This window comes from Lissotriton vulgaris, chromosome 9, assembly GCF_964263255.1.
Source record: "Lissotriton vulgaris chromosome 9, aLisVul1.2, whole genome shotgun sequence".
Lineage (NCBI taxonomy): Eukaryota > Metazoa > Chordata > Amphibia > Caudata > Salamandridae > Lissotriton > Lissotriton vulgaris.
Window position 1 is genome coordinate 339,935,782 of NC_141697.1, and position 26,210 is coordinate 339,961,991.

The 26,210-nt window shown below is 42.3% G+C and overlaps 1 protein-coding gene across 1 annotated transcript in view; it reads right to left on the reverse strand.

The window, feature by feature from the left end:
• Positions 1-26,210, reverse strand: part of TRIP11 (thyroid hormone receptor interactor 11) — a 485,462-nt gene that overhangs the window by 220,533 nt on the left and 238,719 nt on the right. Inside the window, exon 9 of the mRNA XM_086937682.1 lies at positions 6,593-6,688. Within this exon, the coding sequence (XP_086793808.1) occupies positions 6,593-6,688 (96 nt within the window). The remainder of the gene's footprint in view (positions 1-6,592; positions 6,689-26,210) is intronic.

A 26,210-nucleotide genomic window follows, 5' to 3' on the forward strand; every position in this document is an offset into this window, starting at 1 on the left:
GTACTTTGCGAAGTGCTGCTTGCGCCCTCCGCCCATCTTGCACAGTTTTCTCGCGGTGGGCCGCTATGGCTTGTAAGACAGTATCTAATGTTGTCGGGGTGGGCTCGCCAAGCGAGGGATGCGTGATATAGTGAGCGTTCTTAGCACTACCTGCGGGGAGTGTAAGCTGATCGGTGAGAGAATAGTCCCAAGCGAGATCGCCACCACCATGTTGTTTCTTTTTACGCTTCTGTGTAGGCTTAGATTTGATAGTGCTAACCTCTGCTCTCTCCCCGTTGCTGCTACTGCTCTCATCAGTCAAGTAAGACACAGATTCATCTGTCTAATCCACTTCAACCCCAGCTTTGTCGGAAAAAGAGAAAAAGTCACTAGCCTCTTTATCCAGCTCAGGGGTAATAATGTTTTCAGCTTTGCTTAAATCTCGTTGCATGTCCTGACCGATATTGCCTGGCCCCTTGCCTTCTAATGCGCTAATAAACATATAGTCACCACTGATCCCCACCTCTTTTCGCATGTAGTGCCTGGGGGTAGTTGGCGCCTAATGCGATTCTTTGTCGCTCAGACACGTTATTAGTCGATCCCCCATTCAAGTCGAGATTGGCGAGATTAGAGACATTTGCTTCGGCTAGTTGGTCGATAACATCAGTCACTTCCACAATGCCTGGACAAAAATCAGGGGTTGAACTAGCATTAATGCAGTAGGGCATAGTAATTGTCCCCGTAGTACTCAAGGTTAAAGTGGGTGTTTGTAACTTTTGTGATTTTTCAGCAAAGGCGGAGGGGCCTTTTGTACGTTTTCCCCCAGCCGCTTCAGAACCACTTTCACATTCTTGCTGAGTGTTCTCACTGGCGTCGGGGGTAGGTTCAACAGCAACACTTGGGGATGCTGCCTGTCGCTTCTTCTCCTGCTCCGGAAGTGCTCCGTAAGTTTTTCGGAGCAGATCGATCACTGTAGTCCCGGGAGCGGCAGTGGGACCAGCCGTGTCCTTTTTCCCGAGCTTCCTCCTCAATGAAATAATGCGTTCGGATCAATGACCGCTTTGTACATTTACAAATGAATTTCAAATGTATCAGATACATATCTGATTTTACTGTCACTATTCCCTACCTGCACTACCCTCACTTTATCACTTCCTCCTCACTTTCAGGGGCACTATTCAACCTTTTCAAACTAGTAATGTTGGATACTATATCCTGGTTTGGTCTATAATGTGAATAAAACATTGTAGACTGTTTCCTGATTTGATTTAATTTGCATAGAATTATCTAAATCTCACTGGGACCCCTTCCCTCTTAGCATCCTTCTCACTGACAGCGCATCCTGCCTCGGTGAGTTAACATCTCCGACGCGGGCGGAGTCATCTCTTTCTTTCTCTTTGCGGCAGGTATCTGTGCCTTTCCATCTCCGCCTCCGCTCTGTGCCTGACGCTCGGTACTCTCTCGGAGCGCCCTAGCAGTTCTGGCTCGTGCTACTGCTAACATCGGAGCCGTAGCGATTTTAGGGGGCATTGCGGCAGCAGCAGTGGTGGTTGCTTCGATGAGATCAGCACGGTTCAAAGTGTGATCGGGTTCTCTCCAGAGGCAGACCGGTGAGTTCAAGAGTAGTTTTACGAAAGCCCATCCGATTAGTGAATAGAGGGACGATATATACTTGGGATCAAGCCGGGTTAGCTTCTGGTAGTCGTTTAGCATTTTCCGTCAGCATACGGTTAGGTTGAGGTTGATGTTCAGTCAAAAGCGGGTGGGTGACATAGGGGCCGGCATCCTTACGATCATCGTGCAGAGCTCAAGTGCGTGCTTGCATTGCGGTCTAGTGACAAACCGCCATCTTGCCTCGATAGATCCAACATTTTAAATGCAGTGTTTTCTTTGTTGGTGACCAGGAATGAGTATTATAATTTCACCCAATCTGGCCCACCTGTACGTATTATTAGAACGTTAAGGCTATGTCAGCATCAGCCTTATTAGAAGATACCTCTTTCCAAATGTTTGAACTTACACCCACATATTCTTGAGCTTTCTGGGTAATTTCAATCCCATACTCTGGTATCACCCCATGGCATGATGCAAGGGCTCTGTACTGAGTCTAGCATGCACCATCATGAAAATGCAGGAAACCATGGTGTCCACAACTCTTGCACTGTCTCGTTAGGTATGTGATCCTTCAGCCTAAAGCCAGGAAGAAATTGCTTGGATGAAAATATCATTTGAAAAAAGATCTATTTTCCTCCTTCAGTATCCCCAATGCCTCCAGGTACAAATCCCTTGGGGAAAGGAATAATTTGCAGAAAGATCCGTCTTATGTTGTACAATTGCTAAACACAGATTGTGTTGCTTCTTTGATGTGTTTAACATGATCGCCCATCCTCCAGGTAACAGTGAAGGAAAATGCCTTGGGTACATAAATGGGCAAAAACTAAAGTACACCTGTCTAAGATTCTCTGCGTATACCTTATTCGAATAGAAGGACCTTGAAGTTGTTAAGGTGAATCAACAAAAGGTTTCTTAGTAGTTTTCCTCTCCGGATCCAGATAAAGGTTGCAGAAGATCCAATACTCTAGTAGTCAATGTCCCATTTAAGAAGGATTTATCATATCTTTTAAGGTGGTAGTGAAACATGTTGCTCTTGTAGCTGAAGCACTGGTACTGCAGATTCTCTTCCCGATGAGAACTACCCCTATTTCTACTTTTAAGTGGGGTTCCACCAGAGACAAGGCGCGAGATATCCAAAACACTATTCTCTATGCACAAATTACTACAAAAGAACCATTGAGGGAATAATATCCAATTTAAAAAACTGAGTCTGGGGATGAGCTTTAATTTTTCTCTATCGATTCAGCAGGCATAACCTGCGGTAGTTAAAAGAACAAATATGTCTGATCAGTTTTAGAAGTCTGGCTTTAAGGACACATTATTTTGGAGCAGTATAGGACCAAAGGCACCCAATATAGAAACTGGAATAGCTGAAACCTGGCTGCGTAGAAACCTTGTAGACTTTGTGGAAAAGTGTTCAATGAGTTAAATGCTCACCATTGGCATTCTGCATTATGACCTGCAGGTCAGAAGTTCAAATGCCAGGAAGGCCAAATCAGCATTTCATTCTTCTGAGGCAGGTAAGTTGAACACCACTGAATTGGGTCATGGTAACACTTATCTACAGTAGTCAGAAAATACATATGTATGGCATGAAGCACTATACAAAAATAATAATTATCACTGATTAAAAAAGGTTAAATGGAAGATGGTCTGACCAGTCTTGCAACGGCAGGAGAAAAAACAATAATATCTTTATAATTAACCCTGGGCAAAGCACTAGGCTACGCTTGCGTAGTTTGCTCAACTTCGCACTACGTGAACTGCACGTAGCACAGTGCGAACACGCGTAGCGTAGTGCACCGGTCATTTTTTGTTTTCTCGGGGTCCTCAACGTCAAGTTGGCGACCGCGAGCAAGCAAAATGACAACTGGCGAAACTTTTTCCTCGTTCGCGATCAGCAACATCAAGTTGCCGATCGCGAGCGTGGAAAATAAACCTCCCGGCGAGATTCTCAACGCAAGGAGGTCAGGTTTCTCATTGGGAGTGCTCGCGACCGCTCGCGATGAGAAACTACCAGTCTGCGTTGAGAAAGCTGCCGCTCGAGAAAAAATCTCCTCAAGCGGCAGAAAACTACAGCTCGCACTGTGCAAGATGCCGTTTTCAATGATTGCACAGGGCCGAATGCTTGTCCGCACTGTCCAATAATTGAAAACAGCATCTTGCACAGTGCGAACAGGTACTATGCAGTTCGCGTAGTGCTATGCGTAGTTCGCGAAGTGCGAAGTGCACTTCACATAGCTACACGAAGCACTACTTCGCAAACTACGCCCAGCCCGATTTATAATCGGATTATAAATAGGAACAACGGTCTCTAGGAGATATAGCCCAGGATGGATCCCTTTAGGGATGGAGACTCCGTAAGCAAAATTCATCTTGAATATAGAGACGCTCCACATGGACTCTTTTGTGAGAAGGCTCCGTCTAAGATGCCTATTCAAGTTAAGACCCTCAAGAAAATCTTTGTCTTGGAGAAATACTGACTTAATGCCAGCTGATCTTTACCATTAAAATGGCTATGGGCCATTATATGATAAATTTTAAAATGAAAGATACTTTTGTTATTTTCTGTGTGTGTTTGCCTGCTGTATTTTATTAGTGGTACAAAAGAGGGTGGTGATGGACGGAGCATCTGAACCAATCAAACACTCACACCCTGTCAACAGATCTGGGTTTGATCCATCACCGTTCTGTAGCCCACTCTGCCACCACAGTTCAGACATGGCCATATGCAAATCAGTCTGACCCTGTGCCTCATGGGAACAGTCCAGCCCGAACTGCCAAGCCATGCCTTCCCTGGACCGGAAACATGCTTCTGAGGACCGGTTTCTGGCATTTCAGCCGTCTTCAGCCCGGCTTGCTTGAATCCAGTGGCAAAGTGAGCAAGGGACTCACGTCTGAGCATACCCTGCCAACTTATGGCGAAAAAAGTGGTACAAAAGTGGGTGGTGATGGACGGAGCATCTGAACCAATCAAACACTCACACCCAGTCAACAGATCTGGGTTTGATCCATCACCGTTCTGTTGATGTGTTTTTTTAAGCAGGAATGTGGAGAGTGACAGAATGAGTTTCGGCCAGAATCAAGGCTGTGATGCTGTGAGACACCTTGTAATTATTTAGATCCAGTATAAGGTGTAGTGGTGAAGATAACAATTACATAGAAAACAGGGTTCATTACGAGTGCAGATATCTACTTTCTTGGTTGTTTAAACTTTTATTTACAGCTAGCCACATTATAAGCAACACAAGCACAAAGATGCTTGGAAGTTCCCATCTTCCTTACTCAGCTTTCTGTATGCATGTGGTATTTCTGTAGGGCAAACCTAGCCAAGAGGCCGGAGAGCACTGTAAAAGGTCAAATACAAGCATAAAGTAAATGAGTGAAAGGAGCGGTATCCGGCTTTTGTCAAAACATTGTGAAGTAGTGTTCTTTAAAGAGGTGTGCTTTCAACTCTTTCTTGTAACAGCGTTGAGGCACTGCTTACGGATACAGGGATGTTTTACCAGATCCAGATAGCATAGATGGAAAAGGACTGCTGCCTTGTTTTTTCTTTATTACACTAATTTATCTGCAGCCCGATGGTGTCCTGGCTGTGGGTGTGATGAAAACCACCAGAGTTGCTTAGCTTGTTGTCAAGATAAGCAAGGGTGCCTGTCATAAAGGATTTCTAAATGATGCAATTGGTTTTGAACTTGTGTGGACCGGTAAGGTAAAACAACTGAGTTTCATCAGAATGGGCATGATGCCATCACATTTCTTCAGGCCCTAGATGAAACATACTGCGGCATGTGGAACTGGAGATTACCACCATTCAGATGTAAGAATATGAGGGTTTATATAGCAGTTCTGAAGTCACTTTCTGGAAGAAAAAATGTTGCTTTCTTTACAAGTGACAGATTGTACCAGGCCGTCTTTGCTTTTTTGGCAATATGTTCACTGAGGTTGTTAACCAGGGTGAATCCAAGTGACTTGGCATACAATGAAAGTTTGGGTTTGAAGCTGTCAATGTTCATATTATTGAGCCAGGTTTATACTGCATCTTGTTTGCTGCTATATCCAATAACAGAAATTATGTCTTGGCTGGGCTGAGTTCCAGATAGGAGCTGCACATCCAGATGTGGGTGATGAGCAAGCAGCTCCCACACCAGTTCTTGAAGAAGGTGGAGGTTAGTCTGCAAGCCATGTTTTAATAAGAAAAAAACACAAGCTCCAATTTATGTTTTTGACTTCTTTTCAAAGGTACTGATCCAATTTTAACAGGATTTGGGATAGTAGTGCAAGTATGCTTGTGGAGGAAACACTTGCTGTTCTGAGGAGCCTGTAGTCTGTTAGAAGATTTTCAGGAGGAGAAAAGTAGGACAACTGGTTATCAATGGTTATAGAACATGAAGATATGGTGATGCTGCCTGCACACAATGCAGGTAGTGTGCACTGTATGTAATGGCAACCCAGGACAGACTATAACCAGTAGATCCTATCAGTACAATAATTCAACTGGTAAGGCATGCCAGAATTCCCAGGCCAAGTAAGGAAGCCCAAACAGAGCAGATAATGCTTTAAGATATGCAGATAAACTGTACCTCTGTGACAAAGAGAGTGACATTTTGTTTTCTGAACATCAAGTGCTTTCATTATTGATGGAGGTTTTAGAACCATAAGACAACTGTAAGCCCCTCCTTATATACTCTGAAAGTACATGAACTCGAAAAGAGTTACATTTCCAGAAGTACGCAGTATTGGGTAGAAGTAGAGAACTATGAAGAGAGGACAAATTGAAAAAGAGCATACAGCTGTTAAACGCAGAAAACTGCTATTACTAGTAAAGCAAAACTAAAAGATCAGCACCTGGTAGCAGTCAGTGATCAGGGTCGTTTTTGAGGGCCTAGTACTCCGAAAAGTGAATCTGGCTTTCGGGGCAGAATATGTTCATGGATGCAAGTTAACAGTGTATTATTCTCCATCTAATGTAATTCATATTCTTTTTACCATAACATACTTTTTCATTTTCAATCTGGCACTTTACTTTCTGCAGCTCTTCCAGGTTCAATTTCAGTTTAACAACTTCTTCTGCATCGGCCTGAGAGAAGTCAACCTGTGAAGGGTAGACAATAATGGCTTAAAAAATATGTTGAAAAATGCAACCAAATAACATTTTGTAAAACAAAATAACTGACACGGTCTCACACATTTATCTGAATGGTGGAACACAGTGAATGAATACAAAAACTGGCAGAACGATTTGCCGACTAGCCGCCTCTAGCCTCTGTTGAGAATGAGCTTCAAAACGCTATTGCAAATAGATAAATAAACTGTCAGTTGCTAATGAAAGTTTGGAAAGGATTGGCAGTGGCAAACCTCCAGATGGGGTTGCTTCAGACTCGGGGATACAAAGGTGAAAATAGTTGCCCTTTTATGGTCAAACTAAATCTCATAACAGCTTAAAAGGTCAGATTAGAGGACTGCAGAGGTGAAAAAGGCTAGCATCACTTCATGTTTTCACACAGGCATATTAGGAGAAGACTGAAGAATTACCCGGTAAACAAGAAAGAGACTTGGCTGCAGAAACATAGTCACCTTTTGTTTAGATTTTGAGCTAACTGGTATCAGTGAGGAGAATATATTGTGGGGCAGATACAAATGAATTCAAGTAGTTTGGATTTGCTTTCACCAGAGATCCAAGGACTGCCAGCAATCCTTAATAGAGAGAAAGGGTAAAATGTTTTTAGGTCTCGACCTCTGCCAATACCTCTGGCATTGCAGATGTCGAGACATATAGAGTTGGATCCATGAAAGCTAAACCAGGCGGATTGCACCGAGTGCATGTGCCCATGCATGCGCTTGCCATTTGCTGCCCGAGCCGCCTGCCTCGCATCATTGCATCTGACCCGCCACAGCAATGCCGAGAGCTTCACTTCAAAGGGATCCTCTCCCCCGCCCCCTGCTTCACACTTCAAAGGAATGCGCCCCCCCCCCCGCAATACCGAGAGCATTTCCCGGCCGCTTTTTATTTCCCCGCTTTTACTAGTTCTTCCTTTTTCCTAGCTCTTAGCTCATCTCTTCCCTATGCTACTCCGACCTCTTCTCTCCCGTCCATGCGTGCAGGGAAGGGTGGGACAGGCGGCCTTCCGTTCTGTACTACCAGATTTTACTACTGTTTTGTTTATCTTTTTCTGGTTCGTTCCTCCCCTTCTCCAACGCTGTTTATTGCCTCTCCCTCTCCTTGGTTAACTTTCTCCCCCTCTCTTTCGTTTCTCCTGGCACGCTGTGCCTCTGGTTTCCTTTCTCAGTCTCGCCTTCATTGTGCAGCGCCTCCTCCCTGTCTTCCTGGCCCCAGTCTGCGGAAGATCCTTGTTAAACTTGGTAACACTTTCCCACTCCCCACCTAGATTTTTCATTTGCCCAATAATAGTGACATTTAAGCACTACAATTGGAAAAAGAAGAGAATGCAAAAGAAGAGTCCTGCTTTTAGACAGAGGTATCTCCCTCAATGCAATGAATGAGGCATCGTCACTTTCAGATTTGCAGTGTGTTTCATCCACTTGCTGAGGAGCCGCGCCTACTCAACCCGAGTCCCCCGACCCCTTCCTTATAGAGAAACCAACAGGAGTATTCCAAGGCGCCTGCCCCCCCCCCCATCACAACTCTCCCTCTCCTGAATAATGAATAAGCTTGCCGCATCGAGATTTGACACTTGACAAGACAGCGGCTACAGAGAGTGAGCACGTGCTTGAGGTTTGAAGGGTGGGGCACACGAGGACAGCACGAGACACTGAGTGCAGCGGTTGGTTGACTGGTGGGGTAGTACAGGCCTTCTGACAGGGACCATCCCCTCCAGCACTGCCCCCGACCACCAGGCTTAGACGTGCTGTAAGAGGAAAGGGATTTAGACATGGGCGGTAGGGGAATTATAATCCTCAGCATTCTCCCCCATCCTCAGGGACAAGAGGACAGACCCCATTTTTCAAGTGTTAGACAGTCATCCATGCTTAGTATAGTGTACAGCCCGATCTGTATTTTGCTGTTTCTGTTATTGCATCCAGATATATGATTCTACAAGTAACATCATACCTACACCAAGCCAAACTATTGGCTTTGTTGTTAGTTGCATAGGATGAATAAGCAACAATTATGGTTTGTATATAATATTGAAAAAGCTTCCACTTAAAGCCCAGTTAACACCATGACAATGTTGCTGCTCCTGAGTTTCAAAAAGAGAAGGGAAATCCAGAGAGAAAATGACTCTCTTTAAAGGATTTCCCTTCCTCTACAACGCTCACCTGGATGGCATGACATCATGACATATCTTCTCCACTATTGTGAAGTGTGAGCAGTGCACATCGATGTGCCTGCTGTCACTGCAGTCTGGAAAACAAGCATTTACAATGCAATAGGTCTCACAGTTACACGAGTTTAAGCTATTGGCATTGTAAGCACCACCACAGCACCACTCAGCACCACCACAGCATCACTCAGCACCACCACAGCATCACTCAGCACCACCACAGCATCACTCAGACCACCACAGCACCACTCAGCACCACCACAGCACCACTCAGCACCACCACAGCATCACTCAGCACCACCATAGCACCACTCAGCACCACCACAGCACCACTCAGCACCACTACAGCATCACTCAGCACCACCACAGCATCACTCAGCACCACCCAGCACCACCATAGCATCACTCAACACCACAGCAGCATCACTCAGCACCACCACAGCACCACTCTGCACCACCACAGCATCACTCAACACCACCACAGCATCACTCAGCACCACCACAGCATCACTCAGCACCACCACAGCACCACTCAGCACCACCACAGCACCTCTCAGCACCACCACAGCACCACTCAGCACCACCACAGCATCACTCAGCACTACCACAGCACCACTCAGCACCACCGCAGCATCACTCAGCACCACCGCATCACTCAGCACCACCACAGCACCACTCAGCACCACCACAGCATCACTCAGCACCACCACAGCATCACTCAGCACCACCACAGCAACACTCAGCACCACCACAGCACCACCACAGAGCATCACTCAGCACCACCACAGAGCATCACTCAGCACCACCACAGCACCACTCAGCACCACTCAGCACCACCACAGCACTACCACAGCCTCCTTCAGCACCACCCCAGCATCACTCAGCGCCACCACAGCACCACTCAGCATCACCACATCTTCACTCAGCGCTCCCCCAGCATCAATCAGCACCACCACATTATCACTCAGCACCACCACAGCACCACTCCGACCCACCACAGCATCACTCAGCACCACCACAGCATCACTCAGCACCACCACAGCATCACTCAGCACCACCACAGCACCACACAGCACCACAACAGCATATCACAGCACCACCACAGCACCACTCAGTACCACCACAGCACCACTCGGCACCACCACAGCATCACTCAGCACCACCACAGCATCACTCAGCACCACCACAGCATCACTCAGCACCACCACAACATCACTCCGTGCCATCACGGCATCAATATGTGCAACCATTCAACAACAACTGGTTCAAATATGTTCTCTCAATGTTTCAAGCTTTATTACAAATGTCACAAAAAGATGTTAATATTTCACTTCTGTTCTTGGATTTTCATCACAATAAAATACACTGAAAATAATCTTCACAAAAGTTATTTACAAAAGTTTAAGCTATTGCCATTATAAATTACAATCACTTTTATTTAAGTATTAAATATTTTAAAAAATTAAAAGCCATTGTTATTTGTAATATCAATACATCTAAGTCACGTAAATACAAAACATGTTGCATTACAAATGCTACAGGTGTCACATTTGCGAAAGTTATAACTATTGGCATTGTAAATGACAAAGCTATTAATTTAGCTATTTTCAAAACCAACACATACATAAAAAAATTGTCATTTACAAGACCAATAGCTCAAACTTTCATAATGCGAGACCTATTGCATTGCAAATGCTTGTTTTTATTGAAACTGGCTCTGAAAAGGAGTTGTGAGGTTTCAGGAAGCAAGAGCTTGTCAATGCTCAAAAAGTTGCCCAGGTTCATAGACTTAACATACAAAACCACTGGCTTTAAAAAGAAGAGACATTTTCCATCTTATGTGATTCATACACGGTCTGAAATTAAGCCAAAAAGCAATACGTTTGACTTGGAAGCATTTTGCTCATGCAAGCAAAGGCTCATTACAATGTCAATAGTGCCAAACACCAATCAAATACGAAAGGTACAAAGGAAAGGACGACACCCTGACATAGATAAATGTGTATCGGTATGTAAGCAATATCCAATATAGTAAACCTCAGTGCCGAAAAAGAGGTGTCATTTAACAGTTAAAAATGATCTAGCAAAGGGCCCTTTTACAGGCAGATATTTGTTACTGTCTTCTTGCACTGTTCTGTTTTTAATTAGGAGGCATGTCATGTCCATAGAATAAAGTTGTACGAAGGAGGGCATCCCATCCTATTTTAAGTCACATTTTCTGTTGTGTTGCACCTTTTCTCTAACCATCAAGAGATCAGTCATTACGGATGTTTCATGAATATTGGTGGAACAAATCCTAAGATATCAACACTGTGTGGTTCAGTCCCTATGATCAAGGGACTTGCCTTTCACACACCTGGGTTTGGCCAGATGATATGACTGATCACTAAGTCTTTTTTGATGGAAACCCTATATCATCGGTTTGGGACTGGTCAGCCACTTATGGATATTCTATAATGTATCGATCTCTCTTGCATTGTGAGTCCACTCCTCTTTATCTATGTTTTCATTCTTTCACTATCTTTGTGATTCACACACGTTGAGATCTAGGCGACTCTGAAGTGATAGTGTAGCTCTAATAGTTAGCTAATAGACCCCCTGTGTTTCTTATGTTATATATTTAGTTGGAGCTGGGGATATAACCAGGTGCGGGTCGTTAAACTCTATATCCCTTGGACCCCCTTTCTGAAACTTCTGCTGTGTTTATTAGTAGAGGATGTAACCTACGCACCCCCAGCGTCTTTTAATGATTTCCTCATTGACAAGGAGTTGTTGCTGATGGTGTTTGGGCAGCGGATTTGGAGGATTTTACTCAGACATGTGTTGATGAAGGTCTGGACTTTGCTAGCGGTGGTCACTGTTGTCTTCCAAGGTTCTGCTCCATACATAAGGACAGATTTTACTTTGCTGTTGAAAAGTCTGATCTTGGATTGTAGCGTTAGGTCCTTGGAGCTCCAGAACTTCTTTAGCTGAATGAAGGCAGCCCTTACTTTGTAGACTCTTGCCTTGAAGTAAGTGTCTGTGCTGCCTTGCTTGTCTAAGACACTAACCAGGTAGTGAATGCCTCAAACTCTTCCAGTGCATTGCCTGCAAGAGTGACTGCAGTGGTGCGGTCTATGTTAGCCTTCAGGATCTTGGCTTTTCCCCTGTGGATGTTGAGGCCAAGTTGTGCTGATGTGATTGCCGGTCTTCTCTTACATCTGCAGTAGGGTATGGAAGAGTACGGTCATGTTGTGTGCAAAGTCCAGGTCGTAGAGCTGCGACCAAGGTGTCTACTGGATGCCATTTCTTCTCCTTACTGTGGATGTCTTCATAATACAGTATATAGCCAGCAGGAAGAGAAAAGTAGAGAGCAAACAACCCGGACGGACTCCAGTCCTCACTTGGAAAGCATCCGTGAGTTGTCCTCCATGGACTATCTTGCAGGGTGTTAGAAATGGGGGTCTCTAGTTAGCAGAGATAGGTACCTTTGTCCAAGTAGGGACCCTGTTTCCTAGTCAAGGTAAGGGAGTTACACTCCTAAAATAACCCCTGCTCACCCCTTAGTAGCTTGGTACGAGCAGTCAGGCTTATCTCAGAGGCAGTGTGTAAAGAATTTGCACATAACCAACAGTAAATCAGTAAAAATACTACAAAAGGACACCACACCAGTTTAGAAAAATAGCCAATATCCCATATACTTAAATGAAGACCAAAACAATAAAAATCCAACACACGGTACTTAAAAATATGCACTTCGCAAAACTACTTTAAAAATGCAGTTCCTTGACAGAATCTAACAGTTCCTGCTGACCGAGTCGGAGCAGGTCAGCAGTAGGGTCGACAGCGTCGTAAACAGTACCTTTTTGGTATTGGCTGGATGTTAGCAACCGTTGCGGTTGCAATGGGAAGCGTAGCGGTGCGTCGTGCGGTGTCCTCAGGTTGCTGACGCTGAAGAGCAGCGTCAGCAGTCTCAGGGTGGCAAGGTGAAGCAAGGCAGTGCGGAACCCACAGGTCATGGTGGAAGCAGCGTCTTTGTGGCCACGGCGTCCTCGTCAGTGAGACCAGGGTTGCAGTGCGAAATGCAGCGGTGCCTTAAGGACACAGAGTCAGCGACTGAGTTGGCTGTTCTTCCCCCTCTACGGCAACTGAACCCACGGTTCCAGAGACAGTGCCCAGAGGTAAGTGAAGTCTTCCTGAGACTTCGTGAACAGGAGGCAGGCTTGGTTACAAGCCCTTGGAGATACTCAGCAACAAGTTAGAGAAATTTCAGTCAAGTCCTTTCACTGCCCAAGGCAGAAGCAACAACTGCAGGCCGACCCAACAAAGCAACAACATAGCAAAGGGGCAGTACTCCTCCTGGCAGCTCTTCTTCTTGGAAGGTTGCTTGATTCCAGCCAGTTCTCTGAAGTCTTGTATCTCCCTGAGACTTCCAGCAGGTAGCAAGCTCTACTGCAAGCCCTTGGAGAAAACTCTAACAGCAGATGATGAAAGTACAATCAAGTCATGTCCCTGCCCATGACAGTAGCAGCAAGCAGCAGGCTAACACAGCAGAGCACGCAGCAAAGTGGCAGTTCCTCCTGGCAGCTTTTCCAGCTCTTCTTCCCAACAGGTTCCTTTGTTCAGCAATAAACTAAAGTTCTGTGCCCCAATATTTATACTCAGTTTCTCTTTGTTCTTTCGGACGGAGGGTGTCTGTGCTAGCCCAAACCAGTTCTGTCCTCTTTGGTCCAGATTCCCGGCTGGAGGTGGAGACAACATTGTCCAAAGCAGACAGGGCCTATTCAGGTGCAAGGGAAATCTCCTGCCACCACTCTAAATGCAGACCGGGCCTATGCAGATGCTAGTGAAAACTCCTCCAACTACTCTGAACGCAGCCCAGGTCTATTTAGCCCAGCCCAGACTCATTCAGGAAAGGCAGGAATTACATCACCTCCCGAAGTGGCTTTCTACAGTGAATGCACATCCCCAGCTCCTGTTACTCCAAAGCCAGACAGTCAATCCACAAACCAGCAGAGACACACAGGATGGCTGAGCAAGAAAACAAATCGAAGAAAAAAAGAGGACCCCACACAGTGTTATAAGGGCCCGGGGGGAAAAACAGTGTTGAAGAAATAACAAAGTCCCAATTCAGAGGACTAATAAAATCCGTCCTATTTTAGTGTTGGTACTGCGAGTTATCTCCTAAATAAACATGTCCACAAATCGACGGGAAAGGCAAAGGTACAATGGAGTGTGATTGATTATCAATATATATCAGTTCCACACTATAATATCAGGGACAAACATAGGTTATGGCAAGTTCGATATAATTGTTTACAGTGCTTACAAGAAGACTATGACTTTAAATAAGACTTATCACAGTGTATGCTTGGTAACATTGTTTTAAAAAAAAAAATTATTCCACATAAACAAATTACAATTCACAATTCACAAAACCTTTAAAAACATTTGTAATGTACATATCAATAAAAAATATTTTGCATAAATAAAAACGAAAAAGAATCACAAAGTCGACGCGGCGTTTCGGCTTTCTTTTGTACACCTTCCTCAGGACTGATTCTAAACAGTTAAAAACATCGAAAAACACATGGTTACCAAACAATTTTGGCTAAGAGTTTATCTTCTGTACATGAACACATTTCATTTCATTTTCCCAGTTTGTCGCACTGATGTTTTTTTCTTTTATATGAAAACAGTGATCCTTATTTTTTTTTAAAACAATTAGATACTATCCCCATTTACTTTTGCATTTATTTTTATTTTAACAGTTTATATATACACATTGTTGAACATTTAGTTTGCCTCTCCCTTGGAACTGAATCCAATGCTTAAAGACCCATAGTACCACTACTAAAAAAAGCATGACGTGTCCTTTCGTCCATGCATACCTTATAGATCCAGATGGAATTATTGCCCATGTGGAGATTGTTAAATTGGTGAAGGTCCTTTGTAGTATGGGACGATCGACTGGGCACACGATGCTTACATCAATTTGTATAGTGTGCTGTCTCTAGGTGAAAACATAAAATATACCGATCATTTTTACTTATTGTCCAACCCCCTCTGTTTATACTAGGTGGGCGATGTTATTGTTACATACTTAATTTCAAAGGAGTAATTTCAATTTCCTTTTGGTCTCGTTTTCTATTTATTTATATATCCATTGTTCATATCTGTTGATGTAAGAAACATAATAAGGGAAAGGATTGTTTTAAATTACCGTTCCCCATGTTTACACACTCTTAATACTTTTGATATTTTAAGTCTTGTACCTGTGTGTAGTCCTGCCGGATTTTAGCTGCCAGAAGGAGCCACCGTTTTTATGAAGATTATCGGTAAAATTCTCCCTGCAGGGTTACAATTGAAATTTCTATTTATTTGTTTTTAGAAACAGATTGAAATAAAAGCGGTCTAGTATTATGTCAAGATTACAATAAAATTTCACTCACCATAAGACCCGGGGGATCGGTCGTTATAGTTGGAGACCTCTTTTAATTAGGTCTGCGTCTCACAGAGGGACGATCAACACACTAGGGGTTCGCCTCACAGGGTTGTTGTGCACTGTGGAAGTATTGGTTACATAAGTTCATCTTATATTTCATCATGGCATACTTCCTATTTTTATCTGTGTGTTATTTCCTTAGCATTTTCACCGATTTGCATTCCGGGGCTAGGCTGAGAACTATCTGTAGAGTTGGGATGTGCATTATTATATGCATATATTTCCATTTACCATTTTATATTTAGGAATAGCTGCACTTGCCTCTCTCTTCTCTGGTAGTTTCTTAAAAATGTCCATACTGCTATTTGCACAGTTTATTCTGAGCTAATTGTTCCTTAAAACAGGGGCGCTGAATATTCCTCGCATTATTCGTCATCCGCCCTTCCCTTTTACAGCTCTTGTTTATTTTAAGCCGATGTGCTAAACTTCAGTTACGGGCACAGTTCATTATGGACTAATTACTCATTAAGACAGGGGCGCTAAATTCTACTTGCATTCCTCATCACTCGCCCTTCCCTTAACAGTTCTTCTTTGTTTTAGGCCGATTAGTTAGACTTAAGCTACGGGGTAATTGGTTAAATCAAGCCCCTGATTACACTCTTTTCCTTACCTTCGTAACTCTTTCCGGCCTCCCTGCTCCTGTCTTCTGGCAGCCTGTCCTCGTTTCAATCATCCGGTATGCAAGAAAAATAATCTACTTCCGTATTGCCTGCTTATATGCTACACGTTGCGGGATAGGCCGCCTACCTCGCGCATCCTGATTGGTCATAGCCTTGTCTATTCGTGTGCAGTTACTTTAGTTACTGCTGTCTCCCACGGTCTTTTCCTATTGGGCAGTCCAGTTGCTCATAGCTAGCCCATTGGTTATTGAGTCAACGCGTTGCTATGGTGCTGATACAGCTACTTCTCGCGGTCTGCTCCTGTTGGGCAGAACTGTTGCTCATAGCTCACCATTCGTTATTAAGCCAGTGCGTTCCTATAACGATATTCCTTTGTTTTCGTGGGGGTTCTATCGGCGCTTAAGCTACTGTTTAACTTATTTCAATTAAGCGTACCGAGCCTTTAGATGATTATTTTCTTCGGTATAATTGGCCCCTATGTTCCTATAATACTTGATTTCTAAGCTAATGACTCATGGATTCATCGCTACGTTTACAGTTACTATGGTTATTCTGCCCTCTCACGGTCTGCTCTTATTGGTCAGGTCTATCGTTCATAGTCGCACCCGTTGTGTTTCTATAGAGATAATATTCGTTCACATACGGGACACTATCGGCGCTTGAACCGATCTCTACTTTATTTAAACTATGGTTGCTGTTCCCTCTAGCAGTCTACTCCTATTTTATATGCTGATTTTTGCCGGCCCTCGCGGTCTCGTTTATTGGTGTCTATTGTAATATACGCTTTGTTATATGGCTGTCTAACTGCCGTTATCTGGTGCATATTAAAATGTGGGTTATTGTTCTACCAGTGTCAATATCTCGTTGTCTCTTTAACCTATGTATGTTAGCTATTTAAATGTAGTTTATTATCTTCTAAGTGTGTGTGTGTCGTTATTTGCGCCGGGATGCCCCCGGGTAAGCTGAGCGCATTACAAATTTCATATAATAATAATAATAATAATCTATTTGCCTTATGTATATTCTCACCTATATATCCTGGGGTATCTTTAGTCGTTAATTACTTTCTCCCAATCCTCTCTGGAGTTCAGCCCACATCTTACGCTGTTAAAAGATGACATATAAAATTGTTCCCTTCTTTTCCTCTTGTTGTCTAAATTACCTCCTCTCTTACTTCCTGTGATTTTTTCTAACCCACACCATTTCAGGTCGTCAATGTGGTGTCCCGCCATGCGCCAATGTTCAGTGAGGGGTGCTCCTATTTTATTGTTTCTTATGGCTGATCGATGCTCATTAAGCCTTAGTCTCATCTCTCTGGACGTCTCACCTATGTATGATTTTTGGCAAGGACATTGGATCAAATAAATGGCATTTTTCGTCCGACAGTTCATGAAGCTTTTAATATTAGTCGATCTGTCGTTGACTGTTATTTTATTACCTTTGATGATGCTTCCACAGTTGCTACATCCCAAACAGGGGTACGTTCCTGTTGGTAAGGGTGTATCATTAATAGTTGGTTGCGAATTCTTGGCACTTTCTCTATATGTGTGCACAAGAGAGTTCCTAATTGTTTTATTTCTTCTGTATGAGAAGATGGGCTTTGGGATTGGGATCTGGGTTTTATCCCTCACCAAATGCCAATTTCTATTTATAATGTTTTTGACTTTATGGCTGACCTGTGAAAAGTTAGTTACAAACATAATGGGTTGTTGGTTTATTTGGGCATTTTCTTTTGGAAGGAATAAGTTGTCTCTATTGAAATATTTGGCCCGTTTATAGGCATGCCTAATCATTTTTTTGGGGTAACCCCTTTCTTGGAATTTAATTTTCAGGGTTGCTGCATGTCTTTCATAATCTTGCATGGAGGTGCAGTTTCTTTTTAACCTCAGAAATTGCCCGAAGGGAATGTTATTCTTCTGAGAAGCAGGGTGGTAACTTTCAAAGTGTAGCATGGTATTCCTATCTGTGGGGTTTGTGTATAACTCCACAGACAGGCGGCCATCCGTTTGTTTAATGATGATATCAAGAAATTCAACGTATTGTTTACTTACACGTGATGTGAATTTCAGGTTCGCATCTCCCAGATTTAACCAAAGTAAGAAGTCTTTGAGGGTTTCCATATCTCCTGTCCAAATAAAAAATATATCATCTATATATCGACCCCATTCCGAGATGTTTTCATAGAATGGGGCAGCTGGATTATAGATGTGTTTGTCCTCGAATCTAGACACATATAGACAGGCCAGACTGGGGGCACATGTGGCCCCCATGCTGGTCCCTTTGATCTGTCTAAAAAAGTCATCTTTGAACAGAAAGATGTTTTTGAGAATTATGGTAATGCAATCTAGAATGAATGTTTGATGATCTGATAGGTCCTGTTGGTTGTCGCATAAGATGTCTTCCATAATCTCAATAGTGCTGTCCTGTGGGATATTCGTGTAAAGTGCTTCGATATCCAAAGTCACTAACACTTGTGTCTCTGGGTTAAAGACTAATTCTTCTATTTTTTTTAATCATAAAAGTCGTATCTTTAATGTAAGCTTTTTGTTGTTGGACTAAGGGTTGCAAAAAAACGTCCACATATTTGCTTAAAGGCTCAGTGAGAGAACTTATACATGATACTATAGGTCTCATGGGTGGGTCTTTAAGGTCCTTATGTACCTTTGGTAGGCCATATAGTGCCGGGATCAAAGGATCAGGGTTCATGAGAAATGCAAATTCATCCTCACATATTAAACTGTCATCTTTGGCCAATCTGAGCATTCTTCCTATTTCTTCTTTTAAAGTCTGCCATTCATCCCTATTTGATTTCTTATAGTGTTCACTATTGTTTAAGAGTTTATACATCCTATTGTTATAATCATTACTGTCCATAAGTACTATACTTCCCCCCTTGTCACAAATGAGCCAGGGATCTTTATAACAGATAAAAAATTTATAGAAAGGTGGACACTGGTGGCGAACCGATGTAGTAGGGATTGGATCCTATTAATAATAGAGACGGCAAATGAGTTTCTAGTTATTGAACGGAGGGAGATTGAAGAACTAGAGAGTCAATTAAAAGCAAGTACAGCGTTAGATGATGCCGTAGCTAAATTAGATGAGATTCAAAATGATATAACAGGATACAATGAATATCTTATTAAAAAGAAGAGCAATAAACTCAAGAAAGATATAGAGAACTATAACGCCGAATTTGTCTATCCCTATTTACAGAAAGACTTTTATGAACGCCCCAAAGAACAATACCAACCTCGTAGACAGTGGCATAACCAACCAAGGAATTTCCCTAAGAGAAAGGTGAGGTTTTTTGATTCCTCATACGAGCACTGACTCAGAGGGTAAACAATCAAACGATAAGACCAGAAACGGGGATCAAAGTAAACAGCAACCACCCGTGAAAGAAGGTTTCTCTTTTTTAGACAAACGAAACCAATCATTCGGTCAGCAACGAGGGAGAGGAAGAGGCCGCAGCAATTACAATCAACAGACACAATACCCACAAGCCCAACACCCTCAACGTCCACGAACCAGAAGTCAGAAACAATGGCACTAACCAATATCCAAAAAGCAGCCGTCATAAACTTATCAGAGCATCAGCTAACTCCCATAGAAACAAAATTACTTGAGAAAGGTTTAGGGTATGCCATCTGTTCCCCTATAGACAGATATGCTCTGGAAAGGGACTTACAAAACTTTTTTAGGAAAGTTAGACTACAAGTATTTTTTGATGGCAAAGAGAAACAACTTAGACCCAATAAGTCAGGACTCAAAAATAAATCTACTTGGACCCCATCCCTCAACACGGTACATAAAGACATAGAGGCCTTTGAGAGATCTATAGATAAAAGTATTGATAATTTACTTAAGCAAAAGATCTGGACCCCTTTTAATTTGAGTAAAGAGGAGAAAAGAGCATTAGAACTTCTTGAAAAAAATGAGACCCTGACTATTAAACCAGCCGACAAGTGGGGAAGTATAGTACTTATGGACAGTAATGATTATAACAATAGGATGTATAAACTCTTAAACAATAGTGAACACTATAAGAAATCAAATAGGGATGAATGGCAGACTTTAAAAGAAGAAATAGGAAGAATGCTCAGATTGGCCAAAGATGACAGTATAATATGTGAGGATGAATTTGCATTTCTCATGAACCCTGATCCTTTGATCCCGGCACTATATGGCCTACCAAAGGTACATAAGTACCTTAAAGACCCACCCATGAGACCTATAGTATCATGTATAGGTTCTCTCACTGAGCCTTTAAGCAAATATGTGGAAGTTTTTTTGCAACCCTTAGTCCAACAACAAAAAGCTTACATTAAAGATACGACTTTTATGATTAAAAAAATAGAAGGATTAGTCTTTGACCCAGAGACACAAGTGTTAGTGACTTTGGATATCGAAGCACTTTACACGAATATCCCACAGGACAGCACTATTGAGATTATGGAAGACATCTTATGCGACAACCAACAGGACCTATCAGATCATCAAACGTTCCTTCTATATTGCATTACCATAATTCTCAAAAACAACATCTTTCTGTTCAAAGATTACTTTGTTAGACAGATCAAAGGGACCAGCATGGGGGCCACATGTGCCCCCAGTCTGGCCTGTCTATATGTCTCTAGATTCGAGGACAAACACATCTATAATCCAGCTGCCCCATTCTATGAAAACATCTCGGAATGGGGTCGATATATAGATGATATATTTTTTATTTGGACAGGAGATATGGAAACCCTCAAAGACTTCTTACTTTGGTTAAATCTGGGAGATGCGAAACTGAAATTCACATCACATGTAAGTAAACAATACGTTGAATTTCTTGATATCATCATTAAACAAATGGATGGCCGCCTGTCTGTGGAGTTATACACAAAACCCACAGATAGGAATACCATGCTACACTTTGAAAGTAACCACCCTGCTTCTCAGAAGAATAACATTCCCTTCGGGCAATTTCTGAGGTTAAAAAGAAACTGCACCTCCATGCAAGATTATGAAAGACATGCAGCAACCCTGAAAATTAAATTCCAAGAAAGGGGTTACCCCAAAAAGATGATTAGGCATGCCTATAAACGGGCCAAATATTTCAATAGAGACAACCTATTCCTACCAAAAGAAAATGCCCAAATAAACCAACAACCCATTATGTTTGTAACTAACTTTTCACAGGTCAGCCATAAAGTCAAAAACATTATAAATAGAAATTGGCATTTGGTGACGGATAAAACCCAGATCCCAATCCCAAAGCCCATCTTCTCATACAGAAGAAATAAAACAATTAGGAACTCTCTTGTGCACACATATAGAGAAAGTGCCAAGAATTCGCAACCAACTATTAATGATACAACCGTACCAACAGGAACATACCCCTGTTTGGGATGTAGCAACTGTGGAAGCATCATCAAAGGTAATAAAATAACAGTCAATGACAGATCGACTAATATTAAAAGCTTCATGAACTGTCGGACGAAAAATGCCATTTATTTGATCCAATGTCCTTGCCAAAAATCATACATAGGTGAGACGTCCAGAGAGATGAGACTAAGGCTTAATGAGCATCGATCAGCCATAAGAAACAATAAAATAGGAACACCCCTCACTGAACATTGGCGCATGGCGGGACACCACATTGACGACCTGAAATGGTGTGGGTTAGAAAAAATCACAGGAAGTAAGAGAGGAGGTAATTTAGACAACAAGAGGAAAAGAAGGGAACAATTTTATATGTCATCTTTTAACAGCGTAAGATGTGGGCTGAACTCCAGAGAGGATTGGGGGAAAGTAATTAAGGACTAAAGATACCCCAGGATATATAGGTGAGAATATACATAAGGCAAATAGATAACGACACACACACACTTAGAAGATAATAAACTACAATTAAATAGCGAACATACATAGGTTAAAGAGACAACGAGATATTGACACTGGTAGAACAATAACCCACATTTTAATAGGCACCAGATAACGGCAGTTAGACAGCCATATAACAAAGCGTATATTACAATAGACACCAATAAACGAGACCGCGAGGGCCGGCAAAAATCAGCATATAAAATAGGAGTAGACTGCTAGAGGGAACAGCAACCATAGTTTAAATAAAGTAGAGATCGGTTCAAGCGCCGATAGTGTCCCGTATGTGAACGAATATTATCTCTATAGAAACACAACGGGTGCGACTATGAACGATAGACCTGACCAATAAGAGCAGACCGTGAGAGGGCAGAGTAACCATAGTAACTGTAAACGTAGCGATGAATCCATGAGTCATTAGCTTAGAAATCAAGTATTATAGGAACATAGGGGCCAATTATACCGAAGAAAATAATCATCTAAAGACTCGGTACGCTTAACTGAAATAAGATAAACAGTAGCTTAAGCGCCGATAGAACCCCCACGAAAACAAAGGAATATCGTTATAGCAACGCACTGGCTCAATAACCAATAGTGAGCTATGAGCAACAGTTCTGCACAACAGGAGCAGACCGCGAGAAGTAGCTGTATCAGCACCATAGCAGCGCGTTGACTCAATAACCAATGGGCTAGCTATGAGCAACAGGCCTGCCCAATAGGAAAAGACCGCGGGAGACAGCAGTAACTAAAGTAACTGCACATGAATAGACAAGGCTATGACCAATCAGGATGCGCGAGGTAGGCGGCCTATCCCGCAACGTGTACCATATAAGCAGGCAATACGGAAGTAGATTATTTTTCTTGCATACCGGATGATTGATACGAGGACAGGCTGCCAGAAGACAGGAGCAGGGAGGCCGGAAAGAGTTATGAAGGTAAGGAAAAGAGGGTAATCAGGGGCTTGATTTAACCAATTACCCCGTAGCTTAAGTCTAACTAATCGGCCTAAAACAAAGAAGAACTGTTAAGGGAAGGGCGAGTGATGAGGAATGCAAGTAGAATTTAGCGCCCCTGCCTTAATGAGTAATTAGTCCATAATGAACTGTGCCCGTAACTGAAGTTTAGCACATCGGCTTAAAATAAACAAGAGCTGTAAAAGGGAAGGGCGGATGACGAATAATGCGAGGAATATTCAGCGCCCCTGTTTTAGGAACAATTAGCTCAGAATAAACTGTGCAAATAGCAGTATGGACATTTTTAAGAAACTACCAGAGAAGAGAGAGGCAAGTGCAGCTATTCCTAAATATAAAATGGTAAATGGAAATATATGCATATAATAATGCACATCCCAACTCTACAGATAGTTCTCAGCCTAGCCCCGGAATGCAAATCGGTTAAAATGCTAAGGAAATAACACACAGATAAAAATAGGAAGTATGCCATGATGAAATATAAGATGAACTTATGTAACCAATACTTCCACAGTGCACGACAACCCTGTGAGGCGAACCCCTAGTGTGTTGATCGTCCCTCTGTGAGACGCAGACCTAATTAAAAGAGGTCTCCAACTATAACGACCGATCCCCCGGGTCTTATGGTGAGTGAAATTTTATTGTAATCTTGACATAATACTAGACCGCTTTTATTTCAATCTGTTTCTAAAAACAAATAAATAGAAAATTCAATTGTAACCCTGCAGGGAGAATTTTACCGATAATCTTCATAAAAACGGTGTCTCCTTCTGGCAGCTAAAATCCGGCAGGACTACACACAGGTACAAGACTTAAAATATCAAAAGTATTAAGAGTGTGTAAACATGGGGAACGGTAATTTAAAACAATCCTTTCCCTTCTTATGTTTCTTACATCAACAGATATGAACAATGGATATATAAATAAATAGAAAACGAGACCAAAAGGAAATTGAAATTATTCCTTTGAAATTAAGTATGTAACAATAACATCGCCCACCTAGTATAAACAGAGGGGGTTGGACAATAAGTAAAAATGATCGGTATATTTTATGTTTTCACCTAGAGACAGCACACTATACAAATTGATGTAAGCATCGTGTGCCCAGTCGATCGTCCCATACTACAAAGGACCTTCACCAATTTAACAATCGCCACATGGGCAATAATTCCATCTGGATCTATAAGATATGCATGGACGAAAGGACACGTCATGCTTTTTTTAGTAGTGGTACTATGGGTCTTTAAGCATTGGATTCAGTTCCAAGGGAGAGGCAAACTAAATGTTCAACAATGTGTATATATAAACTGTTAAAATAAAAATAAATGCAAAAGTAAATGGGGATAGTATCTAATTGTTTTTAAAAAAAAAATAAGGATCACTGTTTTCATATAAAAGAAAAAAACATCAGTGCGACAAACTGGGAAAATGAAATGAAATGTGTTCATGTACAGAAGATAAACTCTTAGCCAAAATTGTTTGGTAACCTTGTGTTTTTCGATGTTTTTAACTGTTTAGAATCAGTCCTGAGGAAGGTGTACAAAAGAAAGCCGAAACGCCGCGTCGACCTTGTGATTCTTTTTCGTTTTTATTTATGCAAAATATTTTTTATTGATATGTACATTACAAATGTTTTTATAGGTTTTGTGAATTGTGAATTGTAATTTGTTTATGTGGAATAAAAATTTTTTAAAAAACAATGTTACCAAGCATACACTGTGATAAGTCTTATTTAAAGTCATAGTCTTCTTGTAAGCACTGTAAACAATTATATCGAACTTGCCATACCCTATGTTTGTCCCTGATATTATAGTGTGGAACTGATACATATTGATAATCAATCACACTCCATTGTACCTTTGCCTTTCCCGTCGATTTGTCGACATGTTTATTTAGGAGATAACTCGCAGTACCAACACTAAAATAGGACAGATTTTATTAGTCCTCTGAATTGGGACTTTGTTATTTCTTCAACACTGAGCAAGAAAACACCCACTTTCTAAAAGTGGTATTTTCAAACGCACAATATAAAAATCATCTTTAATAAAAAAGATGCATTTTTATATTCTGAGTTCAGGTATACTAAACTCCAACTTTCCATCTTGTCCCAATGGGATGTTATATTTATAAGATGTTATAAGTAAACTGCCATTCAATCCTATGGGACAAATAGCCTTTCAATAGTGAATACACTGTATTTCACTATCAGGACATGTCACACACCTCAGTACATGTCCTACCTTTTACATACACTGCACTCTGCCGATGGGGCAACCGTAGGACTAATGTGGGGGATCTTACATGTAAATAAAGGGAAGGTGCACTTGCCAGATCAATATGTTACTAAGGGGGACTGAGTTTTCATTCAATTTCTGTGCGTCTTTAAAACGGGTGCTGTTCAATCGCTGGCATTGGTTCCATTCATGCTTTCTGGATGATTAAAACGTGATTCTACAATGGGGGCAGAACTACATTTACCCTTCAGATAATCCAAAGGGTGCATTCAACTCTCTCAGAAAACTAGGTGAAAGGCGGTTAAGAGAGAGTAACCCTAATTTTTATTTCAAGGACAGCTCATACTTCCCAGGATGGTCCGTCTCACTTAAAAAGTGTAAGAAATGCAGTGCCAAGAATGGCGTTGAATTTCACAGCTAGTATTACATGTGAATGTTACTGACATGTATTCTTTATCAGCACTTAAAACGGATACGCTCCCAAGAAGTATCGACCCAATGTAGAGAAGTGCTGGCACCCGCCATAAGAATTTAAAGAAACACAGTTGTTCATGAAAGTACATGCCCATTTGAAAGTACTGTTTTTTTTTTATAAACAAAAACTACCCTACAATCAATCATCCAGTGCCTGTGCTCAGGTACTAAGGACAAGTCCAGCACCTCGCAAAACCCACCTGCAGGGGACACGCTGCCCCCCCCCCCCGTGGGCCCGTACTGTCACCTGCTCCCACCAGGAAAAGCAGTGGAAGTGCTTCCACTGTCCCCAAACACAGTGATCTGATGACGTCAGACATCACACAGGCGCGCACACAGAGAGCCGACATCATCCACAGGCACTGGGGACGTGCTGGAAGCCATTTGCTTCCAGCGCATCGAAGGTAAGTAAGTCCTTGCTCCAGAGAGGGATCATGAGAGCACAGAGACACCGTGGGAGAGGAAAGATTTTTTCCAATCCGCCTGTGTCTCTCTAAAGTGCATTCCTGTTGTGGGATCATGGGTGGCACTGAGATCGTGCAGCAGGAATGCACCACTAGACATCAGGGAAGTTATTTTTTAGTTGTTGGAGCAGCCCCTTGGGAAAAGGTTGTTCACTTTTTATATTGCGCCATCTTTTGGCTGTTTTCTGCCAATCCTAGGGACAGATCCGCCAT